Source organism: Maniola jurtina, chromosome 21, assembly GCF_905333055.1.
Source record: "Maniola jurtina chromosome 21, ilManJurt1.1, whole genome shotgun sequence".
NCBI lineage: Eukaryota > Metazoa > Arthropoda > Insecta > Lepidoptera > Nymphalidae > Maniola > Maniola jurtina.
This window is the reverse complement of record NC_060049.1, coordinates 1055145-1073794: the sequence shown is the minus strand read 5'-3', so window position 1 is coordinate 1073794 and position 18650 is coordinate 1055145. Positions and strand designations below refer to the sequence as shown.

Here is an 18650-nt window from a genome sequence, read left to right as displayed (position 1 = left end):
TCGTGTCTGTCAAGAAAACCTATGGGGCACTTCCCGTTGACCTAGAATCATGAAATTTGGCAGGTAGGTACTAGGTAGGTCTAATAGCACAAGTAAAGGAATAAATCGGAAAACCGTGAATTTTTGGTTACGTCATTAAAAAAAAATTAAAATGTGTTTCAATTTTCAAAGTAAGATAACTATACCAAGTGGAATATCATAGCAAAGGGCTTTACATGTATATTCTAAAACAGATTTTTATTTATTTTTATGCATAATAGTTTTTGATTTATCGTGCAAAATGTCGGAAAAATGAACCCTCGGTCCGCGAGTCTGACTCGCACCTGGCCGTTTTTTTTTATAATAGCTATACCTACTTACTAGTTTTTACTAATGGCGGTGAGGGTCAGGAGTTTGATCCCCGGCACGCACCCCTAACTTTTCAGAGTCATTTAAAGCGATTAAATATCACTTGCTTTTCGGCTCACACTCTCAGCAATTATGGTTCACGAGATACATCCCGCTGACAGACGGACGGACGGGCGCGGCGTACAGACAGCTAAGGCTTAATTATACGGTTCCATAGCACTCTTCTACGGAACCCTAAAAATGATTCGAATCTGGTACTCTTTGCTAATGTATCGTGAAACTTCTAACTACTGGACTTCCAGGGCACATAATAATAGTATAATCATGTGATACTTTTAATAGCTATGACAAAAAAAAAGCATTAAAAGATTAAGGAGGGACAGGTTTCTATATAAATAAAAGGACGCTTGGAAACTTGGAAAAACAAAATTATGTAAATGGATTGGTGTTATTAAATAGTATTGTTACTATGTACATAAAATCCTTTATTATTATAACCTTTTAAAAAAAAATATCTGGTGGAAGGCAAAGCCGTGGCGCCAAGCGATTTTGCGTTACCACCAGGTGAGATTGCAGTGAAGAGCTAACTTGTATCTGAAAAAACCTATAACAGTAGGCGTAGTAGCTGAAGCTTCGGACTCCTATTCTAGAGTCCAGAATTCGATACTTGACTCGGAACTCTATGTTTTCGAAGTTAATCAAGTATCACTTGCTTTAATGAAGGAAAACATCATGAGGAAACCTGCTAAGTTACAGCTTTCTAGTACTAAGAGTCCATCACGTATGGACAGAAGGGCATCGGAAAACTGCTCGGGTTCCATGTTGACTACGGAATCCTAAAAATGACGGATCACCGAGTCCAAGTATTCGAAGGTGTGTATGAAGGAACCCTAAAGTTTTTTTGTACTTTGTTGCCTGAAAATCGAGCAAAGAAAGGAGTTTTGCTAGCGATCACTATTTTACATAAAGGTCGCTTGCGCCTGCGCATTTCGACAGTTACAGCGCGCAACGCGCTAAGTCGACACGTTTTTATTTTTTTATTTTATTTTTTGATAAGTTTTGTTTTTTTTTTCGTTATCTTTATACACCTATCTAGTTCCGTGTAATTTTGTTTATATTTTAGCGTGTATCTTAATAATAAACGTGAGTAATTTTAATCTTTTGTTATGGTTAAGATTTTACCGACCCATACTTAAATATACCTAATTACTTTGTTGTCATTGATATTTTTTTATACTTACTAAAATATTGCATAGGTAAAAGTTGTCTGAAAGAAGGTTTAGCTAGGTTTTAGTTTAGGTTCTATTAGATAGACCACCTAAATGTACGATAAAAGCGGTGATATTCGAGTGGTCAATACGACTGCTTCCTATTCCGGTATCCAGAGTTCGATATCAATTAGACCTCTAGCTTTTTAATTGTAACTGGATGATTTCTGTACATCTATACTAATATTATAAAGAGGAAACCTTTGTATTTTTGTATGTTTGTATTGAATAGGCTTAAAAACTACTGGACCGATTTCAAAATTTCTTTTACCATTACTTAGAGGGATTCTTCCGAATCCGTATAGGCTATATTTTATCCCGGAAAATAGAAAAAATAAATGTCCACCCGTGCGAAGCCGGGGCGGGGCGCTAGTATTTAATATATTTCGAAAATTTTAATCGCAAAAAACATTACTATCGATATAGACCCCAAACCATTTTTTTTTTTTTTAATTTTGTCAGTCTGTCTGTCCGTACGCGCATCACGCGAAAACAGCTAAACGCATTTAAATGGAATTTGGTACGATGGTAACTGACACTCCGAATTAATATATAGGGTAGCTTTTATCCCGAAAAAAATTAAAGATTGTTCGGAATACGGGATCAAACTTTTTATCAATTTTACTCTATAACTCCGTTTTTGAACCGATTTTCACAATTCTTTTTTTACAAAGGTTGTACTGTTAGGTTGGTATCATGTAAGTTTGGTGAAGATCTGTTGAACAGTTCCGGAAAAAGAGGATGGAACTCCTCAACGGGTAACAGCAAATCGATCGCGATCAGTATAAAAGCTTAGTAGAAAGAAGACTTTTAGCCAGAATACATAGCATATAGCATACAATGCATTTTCATTTTTTCTTAGTAAAAAAACCGGCCAAGTGCGAGTCAGACTCGCGCACTGAGGGTTCTGTAGTCGGGTATTTCTTTTAAATTAAAAAAAAAAAACTACTTACTAGACCTCGTTCATTTTACCACTTTGGAAGTGTCTCTCGCGCAAACTATTCAGTTTAGAAAAAAATGATATTAGATTTCTTTCTTTCTTCTTTCTTTCTTTCAAACCTCAATATCATTCACAGAATACATCTACTTATCAAATTTCAACAGTATATTGCTTATAGTTTCGGAAAAAAGTGGCTGTGACATATTATGGATGGACAGACAGACAGACAGACATAACGAATCCATAATGGTTCCGTTTTTTGCCATTTGGCTACGGAACCTAAAAATTGGCACGCGTCGGATAGGTAGGCTCCCCTTGCAAAGCCGGGGCGGGTCAACTATATCTTATAATATTATTAGTTGTTTTTTTTTTTTCAATTACTGTACAGTCCTTTGTTAATATTAGGTTAAGAAGTTTATTCACATTGTATCGCCCTAGTTCTATTGTTAAGCTGTGGATAGTGTAGTTGATTACATATTTACTAATATTTAATGATAGATTTAAGTTATAGCTTTAATATATAATATGTAATTGTTTATTGTCCCAAATAAATAAAAATAAAATAAAAATAAAATAAAATAAATAAAATATCCGTGCAAAAATCACAACAATCTGTTGGTCCTTTAAAAATTTTGGCACAGAAGGAAAGCTGGGTGGGAAAGCACACGGACCTGTTTGCTCTGCAAAATCAAAGAGTTTCTCACGAATTTTTCCAAAAACCTAAAAATGCGAGGATGATGTCGCTAGCATCAGATAGTCATATCTTAGATCTAGATACAGGTTAATTGAGGAATACTAAAAGAACGATTAGGTTACTAATTAATAGTACCCAACCAGTATTTAACTGATGACCAGTAATTAAGACAGATTCAGATAAAACAAAACAAAAACCAGCCAAGTGCGAGTCAGACTCGCGCACTGAGGGTTCCGTACTCGGGTATTTTTTCCAACATATAGGTTTCTTGACAGACAGACAACAAAGTGATCCTGTAAGGGTTCCGTTTTTCCTTTTGAGGTATGTATGGAACTTTAAAAATAAGAAACTTAAATCCACCAGCCCGGCTAGCATGGGCAGTAGATAAAAATTATATCCACTGATGTCATACAAATAAATATAAAAATAAAAATCTATCTATTCTATTCTAAATCAGTGGATATAATAAGGAATATAATTTTTATCTACTGCCCATGCTTGCCGGGCAGGTTTCGTTTGTGTATCCTAAGGTTTAACGCTCGCATTATCTCGTCTGATCTGACACAGCTCTTAACAAATTATCTTCATAGTCAGGGTCGTGTGTGATTACGGAAACTAGTTTTAGGCTGTATTTTCCGGCAGTTGATTTTAATTTCCTTGTGTTACATAAACAGCCTTTGAGACCCTTCCCTTCGTTATTTTATCAACCCCCGACCCAAGAAGAAGGGTGTTATAAGTTGGACATGTATCTGTGTATCTGTCTGTGGCATCGTAGCTCCTAAACTAATGAACCGATTTTAATTTAGTTTTTGTTGTTTGAAAGTTGGCTTAATCGAAAGTGTTCTTAGTAATCCAAGAAAATCGGTTCAGCCGTTTGAAAGTTATCAGCTCTTTTCTAGTTACCTACTGCCTCACCTTCACTTGTCGGGGGTGTTATAAATTTTTAATTTACACTTGTAAGAGCTGTAAGTTTCTCTACGAGGGCGAACGATCAGTGACTTTGAAGTTTGGATCACGGTGGCTTTGGCAGATAACAGGTAACAAAGATGTACAAAATCTTACATCAAAGTACAATTTGTTAATTTTTAGGATTCCGTACCCAAAGGGTGAAAACGGGGACCTATTAATGTCACTCTGCAGTCTGTTTGTCTGTCTGTGCATCTGTTTGTCCGCCGGTCACAGGTCTATAGCTCGTAGACGAAAATACCTTTTCACCATTAAAACAAGTGATATTTAATTGCTTAGGACGCACATAACATCACGGCTTTTTTATAACAATTAGTATCTAAGTACATATGTATGCATTATAGTAACTTAATATCACAATACTCATGTACAAAGTGCAGTATACATGTAACTCGAGATATGCGAATATCGGCATTTCGTGAAGGTATGAGCACGAACACTCTTAACTCTGACCTCGCATTCAGGTATCAATTTCCTACGAGCATTATACCTAAAAGGTTACGTTTCAGTATTGACACAGTTGGTATCTCGATACAGAAAACCGTTTATCAATAGTAAAATTTAAATATCTATCTAAATATGAACATCTAAAAACGATACAAGTGTAAATTAAAAATTTATAACACCCCCGACAAGTGACGGTTACAGTAACTAGAAAAGAGCTGATAACTTTCAAATGGCTCAACCGATTTTCTTGGATTATATCTAAGACCACTCTCGATTAAGCCACCTTTCAAACAAAAAAAAACTGAATTAAAGTCGGTTCATTGGTTTAGGAGCTACGATGCCACAGACAGATACACACGTACATTTTATACGAAAAAAATTGACCTAACGGATATTACATGACAAAAAGTGGGGGTCTGCAATTTTTTTTGCTATTGTATCGAGTGGGGTGTCAAATGAAAGAGGAGAAAATTCTGAGTTCATAAATATAAATGTACTACAACATTAAAATATACCAAGCGACAGAAAAACAATTTGTCGGGTTTTAGTTTTCAACTTTATCCTGTTAAGAGTCCGTTTCCGCGATCAGCTGTTTGCAGGGTTGTCACATTGGAGGGCACTATCTAGTAATGTACTACTTATAAGATTTGGAACAGTTTTGACCACATACGAGTTTTAACTGTAATACATACCTACCTATATCTAAGTTTTCATTAACTATGAGCGCGCTTCTATTTCTAGTCACAATGATTATTCTATTCAACATTCAAAGATAAAACGGTCGATCTTATGTCACCTATATTATTATCTTGTAGTTAGTAAATAATAATAATTTCAGCAAAACAAATCTCGTCGATAAGAGCGGGCAAAGTTCAATCAATAGCGATACAACAGGTCAATGATATAATTTGTAGCACGTGAGGCGAACGGGATTTTAATATACAGTTAACTAGATGATAACTGTGACTTCGTCCGCATAGTTATAAGTTTTAAAAATCCCACGGGATTTTTCGGGATAAAATGTCGCTTATGGCTTTCTCCAGGATGCAAGCTATGTTTATCTGGATTTAGGTTTGTAAAAATCCGGGACACCTGGACCCAGGATTTTCCAGAAGAAAAAGTAGCCTACGCGCGTCCCCGGACCCTTAAAATAACCAACCAACCTTTCGTCAAAATCGGTTAAGCGGATAAGCCGTAAAACAGACAGGCAAACAGACACTTCGATTTTTTATATAATTAATATTGTAATAATAAGTATGCAAGTATTTTTTTCGTCACTTTACTTTTTTTCTTTTGTTTCTGTTATTGTTTTGTTGTTTCTATTATTTTATTGTTTCTGTTTTTTTGTTGTTGTTTTTTCTGTTATTTTATTTTTGTAAAAAAGTATTAAAATATGGTAGGTAATAAATATGGTAATAATGAGATGATAAATAAATGAGAGTTTTGCCACCACAGAATTCTGCGAAAAAATGCGCGATAAAATATCGAAAGAGCAAGCCCGTACCACATACTCGTAAGTTGTGCCCGTACGCTCTTAGCTTAGGTACCTACTTGCAGACTTCCTCCATAGATAAAAAACCGGCCAAGTGCGAGTCAGACTCACGCACTGAGGGTTCCGTACTCGGTTATTTTTACGATAAATGAAAAACTATTTATACATAAAAATAAATAAAAATCTGTTTTAGAATGTACACTGTACAGGTAAAGCCCTTTCATATGATACCCCACGTGGTATAGTTATCTTACTTTGGAAATTGAAACACATTTTTTTTTTTTTAAATGATGTAACCATAAATTCGCGGTTTTCAGATTTATTCCTGTACTTGTGCTATAAGACCTACTTATCTGCCAAACATGATTCTAGGTCAACGGGAAGTACCCTATAGGTTTCTTGACAGACACGACGGACAGACAGACACAGACAGACAGACAGACAACAAAGTGATCCTATAAGGGTTCCGTTTGTCCTTTTGAGGTACGGAACCTTAAAAAAGAACAATGTAATTAATACCAAAATATGTTTTTGTCCACAGTAAACCATGCTTTGGTCCGTTTTGTTGGTGGCCCTGCAGTGCCACCTGTTGAGTGGACACTTTATCAAGGATGACCATTTTCGTGATAGAGAAGTGGTTCTTGCTTTTGTGGTAAGTACCTATTTGGCTTTAGTATGTATGTATACCTACCTACCTTTTTTTTCGTGAGGAAAAACAGTCATGGATACCACCAGCCACGTGAGAGCACAGTGGTTCGGGCTCCTGCCGACCGGAAACCTCACGAAGTTCCATCCTAACGCTGACCACGGAGCACAAGGGACCGACAGCGCCTCGTTACTCCGCCAGCGCAGACCACTGCAACGCTACGTATCCCCAAAACACCATTAGAGGCATGCTGGAACGACGGATCGCCCCGTGTCCATCATCCACAGGTCCTCTCGAGGGCAATTTCCTTTCCACGTTTCCCATCCTCAACATCTAACTCGCCCGTCACCAAACTGGACAGGAGAGAAACCGGTGGGGCAGCCAGTAATTAGATGGACAAAACACTCATCACCATCCAACACAGTCACACCCTCCTCTCCTGGGACTTTGCCCCATGGATGCGTCTACTGCGCAATCTGCTCGGGATACTCAAAAGGACGCGCGAACAACACCCATTCCCTGCCAGATAAATTAGCCATGGCTAACAATATCCCATGAAGAGAAACTGTTAACCATGTTACCAGGGTACACTGGCCCAAGCGCTGCTGTTACCCGCAACACTCAGGCACACGGAGAGGTTACCTGGCTGGTACCCTAAGTATTGGTATACCTAGCTCAACGAGAGGCGAAGGTAAAGTGGCAATGGACGGAACATAAGCATAGCTCGAAGAACAGATCTAGATGTAGAGCCCAAGGGCTTGAATAGCTTACTTTCAATTGATTTACCTACTCACTGCAATTAGCTAACAGACAAGCAAACTTTCGGGTACAATGGATGCAAAAATGTGTCCGTTTGACTGTCTGCTAGGTACAGAAATAGCCTGCATCCCGGAGAAAGATATAGGCTACTTTTTGAGCCAAGTTTATTATGCTGACTACTATTCCCCTTTCCCCTCCAACTAAGCGTAAAGCTTGTGCTAGGAGTGGGTACAACAATAGTGCAACGGGTGGGTTTTGAACCACCGACCTTTCTGTTTTCAGTCCGCTCCTTTAACTGTTGAGCTATCGAGCTAATCGAAGAAAATCAGTTCAGCTGTTTGAAAGTTATCAGCTCTTTTCTAGTTTTCTTATAGAGGTTTTTGTGTCGGGGGTTTTTTAAATTTTGAGTTATGTTTCCAGGTGAACAGGCACGGCGAGAGGTCCCCAGATGCGGACGAGCTATCTTTTTCTGACCAGCAAGAGAAAATAAAGAACCTCACTTACATCGAAGGCTTGGAAGGCCTTACAAATGTAAGTGCATATTGTAATTATGTGTTCTTGAAGCGAATGTTTTACATCTATGGGCATTCCAAGCACTTTTGCATGTCGGTGACGCGACCTTGAAGTTTTTAGCCATCCCAAAATCACACAGCGCGCCTAAGAAAATTTTCACTTCAAAAAAAAAGCGGAAGAAAGTAATACTATTCTGAGATATCAAATTTGGAAGGTATGTAGGTATTGAAACAAAACTTTTTTCAAGAGAAAAATTACATTTTAACCACAAAAAAAGAAGATTGACTAGTAACCACTTTTAAGACGCTCTTTTTTCATCGATTTTTATTTCGTATTTTGATAAAATTAATAGTTAGGTAGTTATAATAAAATAAAACAATTAATTATATACCTTAGTAAAAGTACAGTAATGGAGTTAATAATTTAATTTAGATATTTTTGTAAAAAAATGTACCTGAATGTCACACAGAACATTAAGGTCACAATAACAAAAGGTCATTGCGACCTCTTATAGCTATTAATAGCGATATAAACCTTAAATGTCAAACCCAAATTAATTGGGACAGCATTAGGACAACCTGTTCCTACGAGAGGAATAAGAAAACAAAGTTACGACATAAACCTTTATTATTAGCTGTTTTTTAATAATGTTATTTGTTGGATATTGAAGATCTAATTTTAGAATAGGTATAGGTACCTGGGAGAGCTAAACATTAGAATAACATTAAAATTATGTAGAAAGATGAATAACTATTAAGTAAAGGTTAATTAAGGTTAAGTCTTATTGATCACTATGCTATACGGCTTTATATGCCAAAGTTAGTGGTTTAGTGAGTTTATTTTAAACTTTCATCTATGATGATCTTAAACTATCTCTGAAATTTTTTCAAGGTGGTTAAATACTTTACTTTACACAGATGAAAATTTCTAAAAGAACTTTCATAAAGTACTTGTCACCAGACCGTTTAAACAAAGCACAGGACTATCCAAATATTGGGCGACAAAAATTGGGTTGTAGAGCAAACTTATAAAGTTCCATTTTCAGAGAGAAAAAATCTGCATAAAATCTCTCTTCCAAAGGCCTGTTTCACACCCACCAGATAAACTTTATCTAACGAATAGATTTGATATTTTGTCAGTTCCCCAATACAAAACTGTCATAACGTTTTTATCCGTTTGATAAAGTTTATCTGGAGGTTGTGAAACAAGCCCTAAGTCTTTTTAGCAGAGAATCGACTCCTAGATCTGGTTAGCGTTCTGGTGACAACATGTATAATTAGCAAGTGTTTAAAAAAAACCTGAGAAAGGATGGGAGGTGGGGGGTAGAGGGGAGGGGGGTAGGGTGGGGGGTAGGGGTAGGGGGCTGATAGGGGGTAGGGGGGGTAGGGGGGCTGATAAAGCGTGTTCGATCTCCCCTTCTATGAGAGAGAAGGCCTTAACTCTATCTTGTTTATTTATTTTCACAGATTGGTAAACAAACAGCCTTCCAAATTGGTAAATTCATCAGACAGCGATATGGGCGCGAAGGTTTAGGGCTCCTTTCCAGCCTCTACCTCCAAGACGAAATATCAGTAAGGAGCACGGATAAGGAAAGGACCAAGATGACCGCGCAAATGGCCATGGCGGCGTTGTACCCCCCAGAAGTTCCCCAGCAGTGGGGTGAAGGCTTGGGAAAAGTCTGGCAACCCGTTCCTTATACTGCTGTACCATTGTCTGAAGATTATGTAAGTAATAGGTTACAATTACGAAGTCTTCCGTGGCGCCAAGCGACTCGGGGTTCCGGCTGAAAACCACCGCTATAAATAACATAAATATAAAAAGTTTCAACTCATTTTTTCATTCAAATACAATTTAGGCCTTGACTGCAATCTCACGTGGTGATAAGTGATGATGGAGTCTGAGATGGAAGCGGGCTAATCTGGAAGGTCTGGCAGTTTTCATTAAACCCATACATTTTGGTTTCTACAAACGGTACCGGGACGCTTAATCGCTGGGCGGCACAGGTTTGTCGGATGGGTGGTAACTAGCCACAGCCGAAGCTTCCCACCAGACCGGACTAGAAATTACAAAATTCCAAACCCCTGCCACTAATAAGACCAAAGTGCTTACAACTGAGCCAAGGAGGTCGTTCTGGTCAGTATCTGCCCATATTTGACCATCATTGTGTATTTTCAGCTACGTTTCCACTCCAACTGCAAGTACTTCAAAGAGCTGCTGCAGAGGGCCAAGGAAGAAGCTTCCCACCAAGAGTTTGCTCAGTTCAAGGACCTGGCGATAATCCTGAAGAAGGAAACTGGCAGGAATTTCACTGAAAACCCCCTTTTGTACCAAGTTCTATTCGATTTGTTCAAGAGTCAGGTAAGCATAACTGGACAAGATTTATTTATCACATCACACTAATATCACACTAATAATAATTATAAAGGCAAACTTTTGTGTGTTTGTGTGTATGTGTGTGCGTGTACTCAAGTGTGTGACTCGAACAAGGGTTCCGTACCGTCGTACAAGAAATGACACTTTTTAATTTTGCTTCATTGTCATGGCGGCCATTGTGAAATGTTTATTATTAGTTGTTATAGCGGCATTAGAAATGCACATACTTTAAAGAATTTAATACTGTACCTATTACGGTTCACGAGATACAGCCCGCTGACAGACGGACGGACGAACGGACGAACGGACAGTGGAGACAGACAGTGTAGAAATAGGATCTCGTTGGCATCCTTCGGATACGGTGCCCTACAAATGACATTTTTGATGATATTCTGACGAAAATAAATATGGCATTTGGTCCGAAACCCGAGTAGGCTTTAAAGGTTAGGCACCGTGGGAAGCCGGTATAAGAAACCCTTGTCCAGCCAGTCTGTCAGTTCGTCCTGTAAACTCTGCAGGTAGGTACCTATTTCAGAGATTATTTAGTTTATTTTTGCTGTTTGCTTAGGCTAAAAAATATTATAAACAAAAACATGAAGTCAAAGCGATAAAGTTGACATAAATAGCCGTTGAACTAATTCGAATTATCAGCAAACTCAAAACCAATTAGCATTTAAAACTATCTCGAAGGCTATTGTTTTCTTACTCTGCTTAATATCATTAAATACCTACGTGCCTATTTTTAGGGTTCCGTGTCCGTACCTCAAAAAGGAACCCGTATAGGTTCACTTTGTTCATCTGTCTGTCTGTCTGTCCGTCTGTCTCTGTCGTGTCCGTCAAGAAAACCTATAAGTTACTTCCCGTTGACCTAGAATCATGAAACTTGACAGGTAGGTAGGTCTTGTAGCACAAGTAAAGGAAAAAATCCGAAAACAGTGAATTTGTGGTTATATCATTACCTACTATTTAACCCCCGACCCAAAAAGAGGGGTGTTATAAGTTTGACGTGAGTATCTGTGTATCTGTCTGTGGCATCGTACGTAGGTCCTAAACTAATGAACCGATTTTAATTTAGTTTTTTTTTTTTTTGTTTGAAAGGTGGCTTGATCGAGAGTGTTCTTAGCTATAATCCAAGAAAATCGGTTTAGCCGTTTGAAAGTTATCAGCTCTTTTCTAGTTACTGTAACCTTCACTTGTCTGGGGTAGTATAAATTTTTAATTTACACTTGTTTTATTATTATTTTAAGACTTTTATTATATTATGTATATTTATTTCAGGTCAGCCTTGGCCTAGATGTTCCACAATGGGCAAAACCGCTGTTGCCTAGACTAGGAGAAGCCGCCGGACTGTCTTACAGGCTGTACTTCCGTTATGATGAGATGAAGAAGATCGGTGGAGGTTGGTATTCAAATCCATACTTAATATTATAAATGCGAAAGTGTGTCTGTCTGTCTGTCTGTCTGCTACCTTTTCACGACCCAACAGTTTAACCGATTCTGACGAAAGTTGGTACAGGGTTAGCTTATATCCCGGGGACGGACATAGGCTACTTTTTATCCCGGAAAATCTACCACTACCACTGGTTCGGAATGCCTTTCCTACTGAAAAAAACCAGCAAGAATCTCGGCGGTTGCTCTTTTCAAAGATTTGATGTACAATATTATGCCATGTATAAAAGTAATGGCAGTCCCGGGCATTGCTGCAGCGAGCTGCAGGTCAAATCCACGCTCTTTTATCATTTACATAATCTTCGACTGTATAATATGCTTTTTTCAGGAGCATAGTGTTAATATATTTATTACCAACCTTTAATGTACTGATTTATTGAAGGGATCATTAAACACATAATTTGGTTTGTAGTTAACGTTTCTATATAAGTATTATTACCTATATCTATTAACAATTTATCCCTTAAATTCACAAGAGAGTTAATCTTGCGGTTGTCTCTCTGACTATTCGATTTAAGATTCGAGGATTCGGGATAGAATAATTGTCTTTTATCCAATGGATTTATTATTAATTTATGCAAAAACTTTTACGAGGGGATTTAAATTACACAATAAAATCTAATTACTTGTTAGAAATCTTCAAACCCCCTCAAAACTTTGTACGGGATTAAACTATGGAATATAATTTCATATTATTGTAATTATTATTCAGATTCTTAGGCTAGCCGCACACTACATATCCATACAGACTTAGATATAAAAAGACATGCTACCGACTTATTGACTGAATTAGATATCTTTCAACGCAAAGCTTTAGGCTTCAGGCAAAATGTGAAGTTTTGACAGGAAGTTTCTCTTATAACGTAGGCACTCATTACTAGGAAATGATTTTTTGGGAATTCCACATCTAATGGGGTTAGATAATAATCGGACGTCGTCTGAAACGGACTCCATCAAATCTACCCCTTGAATTTTATTATAAAAAAAAACTAAGCCTTAGCAGTAGGTACGTGTCAGAAACATTGAGCAAGAACGTTTTATGCGAGAAATCGTTTCTCAATGCCTACTTAAGTATACAAAAAAAATGATTTTCTATCACTTGCGCTGTATTGATTTACTTCATTTGAATTTAAAATTCCTTCATATTATATTTCTATGTATATTTCTGCATAAATTACAAAGAAAATCTCTGACAGATTTCCTACTTGCGTTCAATACTGCAATGATATTTTCTATTTCATTTTCTACGACGCATTTTCAAGTGGAAACTAATTTGTGGTCAGCCTTATATTATTCATAATGAAGGATAGAGCGGTTCAAAGACCCGTCAGAAAACCCTTTTTAGAGGTCGTTCTGAAAACATTTAATTATGCGTTTAATTATTTGTTTTTAAGATAATTAATCTCAAGTTTCAAATTGGTGAACGCATATTTTTTAATGTTACACTTTCAACCAAGTTTATTTTACGTAGAAGACTTAAAAAATCGGTCTATAATAAGTCTAGACTATAGACATTCAGAAACTAAGCACGAAATTCACTGTTCATATTTTTTATTATAACAAAATAAAACAATTATTGTTTAATAAATAACGTTTGATATCAAATTATAATTAGATTATAGTAAAACTGAAGTTAATTTAACACGACAAAATTAAAAGTAAATTTTTTTAAATTTTGGAAATTATTTCACTAGTAGAAAGCTATATTATTCCTGAGTAACATAGGCTATATTTTTTTTTTCAAAAAAATTAGAGATCCCTACGGTAATTGTTATAAACTACAGAAAGACACATTTCCTTTTTCCAGGAGTAATTCTGAATGACTTCATCAATGCTGCCAACGATATAGCAGCAGGCAAGCAGGTCCAGAAGAGGTTCCGCATGTATTCCGCCCACGACTTCAACATCGGAGCTTTGATGGAAGTCGCCCAGGTCCTCAAGCATGAACAAAGCCTGCCTGAATACGGATCCCTGTTTGGTCTGGAGATGTACAGGTTGAAGAGTACCGGAGAATTAACTGTTGTGGTGAGTACAACGTATAAGTTCTTGGATTCTAGACTATTAACATATATCTAACACCTATCCTTCCATTGACGCCCAGTGCACAGTGAATTTCTTATATCGGCTTCCCACGGTGCGTGACTCTGCGAATTATCACGCACGGCCGAACGACCACGGACATCCACGCACCGCGCACAAAGCTCTGCCAACGATGCGTGTCAGTCTGTGTGGGTCTTGAGATTTGAAGCCATTTTTAAGTTACTGAACCCCGGACGCAACACGTCAGACGTGTTTGCTCTACAACGGACAGCTAACCTTCCCATGGTGTGTCAGTGCGGGTTTGTCCGTGTCCGTCCGCAACATCACGCACCGTGGGAAGCAAGTATTAGAATAGAATAGAATAGAATAGATTTTTATTCAAATAAACTTTTACAAGTGCTTTTGAATCGTCAAATAATTTACCACTGGTTCGGAATGCCGTTCCTACCGAGAAGAACCAGCAAGAAACTCGTATTACATAAAACCATAGTTACAATATTATGCCGTACGTAGTATACGCCTTATTCTAATTATGGCAACAAATTAATTCCTGTAAATAATTGATCAGTCACGTATTACATTACTGGTTTCCATTTTGCTTTGTCACGTATATAGAACTCTCCGAAATAGACACTCAAGTTCGAACAGCTAGGCTATTAATAATGCTTGAAAATTCAAAATCTTAATCATAAGTGATATTAAATTACTTTAAACGCACATGTCTACGAAAACCTAGAAATGAGCGCCCGAAGTTCGAACAGCTAGGCTATTAATAATGCTTGAAAATTCAAAATCTTAATCATAAGTGATATTAAATTACTTTAAACGCACATGTCTACGAAAACCTAGAAATGAGCGCCCGAGATAGATAAATTTTAACGACTTAGCTAAACAATAATATCCCCAAATTCTTTTTATTTGAGGAAAGTATAGAATGTAACCAGAACGCCAGCAAAAACTTAGCAGTATTATTGTACTACCTTAACACAATCTAATGAAAATAACTACTCTTATTTGGCTCATCTTGTAGTTTTAGTGATCTAGTATTTTTCAAACCCAATGCGGGATATTATGCGGTAAAGCGTGCAAAACTCGGGTCAATGCCCTATCTACGACGCAGCATTGACTTCGAGTGACCTATTTACGGAACGTTCATTGATCTCTAGCGTCAGTCAGATGTTTGAGTCAGATGAACTTCTAAAAACACAGGATTAAAAAAAAGTGCGAGTCAGACTCTCGCACCGAGGGTTCCGTACTCGGGTATTTTTTCCGACATTTTGCACAATATATCAAAACTATAATGCATAAAAATAAATAAAACTCTGTTTTTGAATGTACAGGTTAATCCCTTTCACATGATACCCCACTTGGTATAGTTATCTTACTTTGAAAATTGAAACACATTTTAATATTTTTTTAATGATGTAACCACAAATTCACGGTTTTCGGTATTCGTTTACTTGTGCTATAAGACCTACCTACCTGCCAAATTTCATGATTCTAGATCAACGGGAAGTACCCTATAGGTTTTCTTGACAGACACGACGGACGGACAGACAGACAGACAAAGTGATCCTATAAGAGTTCCGTTTTTCCTTTTAAGGTACGGAACCCAAAAAATTGTCGTAATTTCATTTGTGGTATCTTATCATTAATCATCAGTAGTATAACCTGTCTTCGTTTTTGCTAGCATTCTGAGTACACCCTGTATAAGATTTATTATCGTTATCAGTTGATTTTCTCCTCTTCCAGCCAATCTTCTTGCCCAGAGCTGGCCAGTCCACGGCCCAGAACCTGCACATCACGGGCTGCGAGAAGAGTCAATATTGCGACTTCAACAAATTCAAGGTCATAACTCAAGAGTACCTCCTTAAGGAGAAGGAGTTCTATAACATCTGTAACATTAGAACTGAGCTGTGATCATCGATGGAAGAAGCTGTGATGTAGCCTTAAGAGTTAATTTAGTTTTTACAGCGAACTACAAAACATAGAAATATTCCGAATACTCTATTATCGTAATAAAATCATGTGGTGGGCATGTATACCTACGCACTCTACCGCAATCGTCTTCAATCTATTGTAGCTGCTTAACAGCTGTCACTATGGTTGAAATCTGTAGAGCGCACTTGAACTTTGCTCAGACTTAAGACACTGTTAAAACGAGACAGCGTTATGCCGCTGGCATAAGTCTGTCTCATTATAACTGAAACTTAAGTCTACAGAAAGTCAAAGTGCTCTCTATAGATTTAAACGTATGAGTCGGTCGATCGCAGCAGCGCGAGCGGGTAGAGTCGTAAGACCCACAGTGTCAATCATGACCCTGTTGCAATTTAAACAGACGTTAATGAGACCTATTTTCAAATGACAATTGGATCGCCTTCTATGCTTTGTCGTTCACTGGTTGTTTAGCTGTTTCCTGATTGGTCGATGCATTGGCTACTTTACCGAAACGTTACCGCGTTGCTATTGTAAATGTGTCTATAATGTTTGCGCGCCTTTAGTACTCAGGGTATCTGTGTTTTAGATCATAGGACTATCATCATTGTCCACTAGTGGACATAGATCTCTTGTTGGGACTTCCACAAGCAGCCCTGCGACTCGTTTGATGTCGCTTGTCCACTTAGTGGGGTGGTCTGCCATAGGACCAAATATGGGCTAAATACTATGGATTTGATAATCTAAACTGATTGTCAGTAAAGCCTAGGCGCAAGGCACACCGACAGAGTCAAGGTGTGGCATCTTTCATGAAATCAACTCAATCCAAGGTTGAAATCTGTAGAGCACACTTTGACTTTGCTAAGACTTAAGTTTCAGTTAAAACGGGACAGATTTATGGCAGTAGTATAACGCTGTCTCGTTTTAACAGTGTCCTAAGTCTGAGCAAATTCAAAGTGCGCTTAATAAATCTCAGCCTAAACTTCATTTACGATGTAGGACTTGGTTTGCGAACATACTGGATATGTAACTTACAAACATACCGAACAGCAATATTTTGCAATGAAATTCTCTTACCGTCATTCAGTTTCCTGAAAATCAGCGGTGAGTACGGCGAATGCCGTTCGGCGTATGCCGAAACTGTTCCGTCCAATTCCCGCACATACCGCGAAGGAAACACTCTTTGAATAACAGCCAATCGGTAAGCTTTCGGTATCCATGTTTAACAAATACCGACTATACGCCCTGACGCATCGACAAGTTGGAAAATAGCCTCGTAATGTGTCATATGATAAGTTTGTAAGACAAACTTGTCGAATTCGAACAAACTACTTAAAGTTTTAATAATGGGAAGACAATCAAGAACAATCAATTGTCGATAAAATTGTACTTAATTAAAACTTAGGTAGGTATCTAATTTGTAACAAGAAAGAACAATATGTATGGACTTTAATAAAATTGTGATATTGATATTTTTTTTAATTTGAGTTTTATTTTCATAGTTATTTTATTCTCTGTCTTGTAGTTAGAGACTGTCTGTATAATCGCTTATAGCTACTGCCTCCTCCGTGTTTTATTTTCACTACCTATATGAATTTTAACTGTATATTATCTACTAATTTAAAGCTAAGTTTATCTGAAAAAGACGTTATGTCTCGGCTCCAGACCTTTTTTCTAGTATGCGTCGAGCCTAAGATTCAAGCGGACTAATCTCAGACATAAAATTCTAATAAATCTGTGGTTTTTTGGTTTTTATTAAATCCTATAGGGGTACATGGCATCGTACTCAATGGCGCTGTAGGAGTGAGGCTTTTTACGGATGATGGCATGAAAGTCCTGGCCTCTGTAAACATTCCACTTGAACCACAGTTCTTTGGCAGCCCCAAGAGCATTCTGAATGCATTATTATACTGCACTCCCAACCTTTTGAGTGTTTTCTTTGAATGTCAGATCCACAGACCACTCGAGAAGAAAGACAGACTGTACTGATGACTGCCCGTTGTGCCAGATCTTTTTTTCCACGCACATGCAAACTGCGGAATCAAATCCCTTCTGCGGTGTTCCCATTAGATTACATGAGGTTCTTCGAGGGGCGGACCAACAAATTTCAGAAATACCGGCAACGTATTGGGGGTTCCTGTGGTACTGCAAGCAAGCAGATTGATAAGGTAAACGAGTATGTTTACTTGGGTCAAGTAGTGACCCTAGATAAGCAAAGCCAAATGAGAGAGGTGGAACGCCGAATCCAACTCGGGTGGGCTGCCTTCAGCAAACTATCCGACGTCCTAAAGAATAAGAAGATCCCCGTCTATCTCAAGCGGCGTATGTTCGAGCAATGTGTGCTGCCAGTCATGACCTACGGTTCGGAAACGTGGACACTGACAAAACAAATAACATCCAAACTGTAAGTGGCACAGCGAGCAATGGAGCGGGCCATGCTGGGTATATCGCTCATTGACCGTGTGCCAAACGCCACAATCAGGAAAAGAACAAGACTAACTGATATTGTTTTGAAAGTGTCCAGGTTGAAATGGAGATGGGCAGGGCATGTCTGTAGGACTACAGACGAGCGATGGACTCGTTTGCTGCTTGAATGGAGGCCACGTACCGGAAGGAGGAACGTTGGAAGACAGCCCTCCCGTTGGTCAGACGACATTACCAAGTTGGCGGGAAAAACTTGGAGGAGGCTTGCACAACACCGAGAGGAATGGCGTGCACGTGAGGAGGCCTATGTCCAACAATGCATTAACAAAGGCTAAGAAAGAAGAAGAAGAAGAGGT

At 38.1% G+C, this 18650-nt stretch overlaps 1 protein-coding gene across 2 annotated transcripts; it reads left to right on the top strand.

Moving 5' to 3' along the window:
- The first annotated feature begins 1347 nt into the window (after window positions 1-1347).
- On the top strand, window positions 1348-17352 carry LOC123876128 (venom acid phosphatase Acph-1-like). Of its 2 annotated transcripts, XM_045922279.1 has the most exons (9): window positions 1348-1491; window positions 6697-6807; window positions 7981-8091; window positions 9540-9797; window positions 10249-10431; window positions 11725-11845; window positions 13703-13920; window positions 15688-15899; window positions 16336-17352. In XM_045922279.1, exons 2-8 carry the CDS (start codon window positions 6703-6705, stop codon window positions 15853-15855), a joined length of 1164 nt encoding a protein of 387 aa, XP_045778235.1. In that variant the 5' UTR covers window positions 1348-1491; window positions 6697-6702; the 3' UTR covers window positions 15856-15899; window positions 16336-17352. The 2 variants fall into 2 exon arrangements, with proteins under 2 accessions (XP_045778235.1, XP_045778234.1); XM_045922278.1 differs by having other exon boundaries at window positions 15688-17352.
- The last annotated feature ends 1298 nt before the right edge of the window (window positions 17353-18650 follow it).

Coding starts and splice junctions, on each gene's coding strand:
- LOC123876128 (XM_045922279.1), top strand. CDS start 6,703: ATGCTTTGGTCCGTTTTGTTGGTGGCCCTGCAGTGCCACCTGTTGAGT. Junction 6,808..7,980: donor AAGTGGTTCTTGCTTTTGTG/GTAAGTACCTAT, acceptor TTATGTTTCCAG/GTGAACAGGCACGGCGAGAG. Junction 9,798..10,248: donor TACCATTGTCTGAAGATTAT/GTAAGTAATAGG, acceptor GTGTATTTTCAG/CTACGTTTCCACTCCAACTG.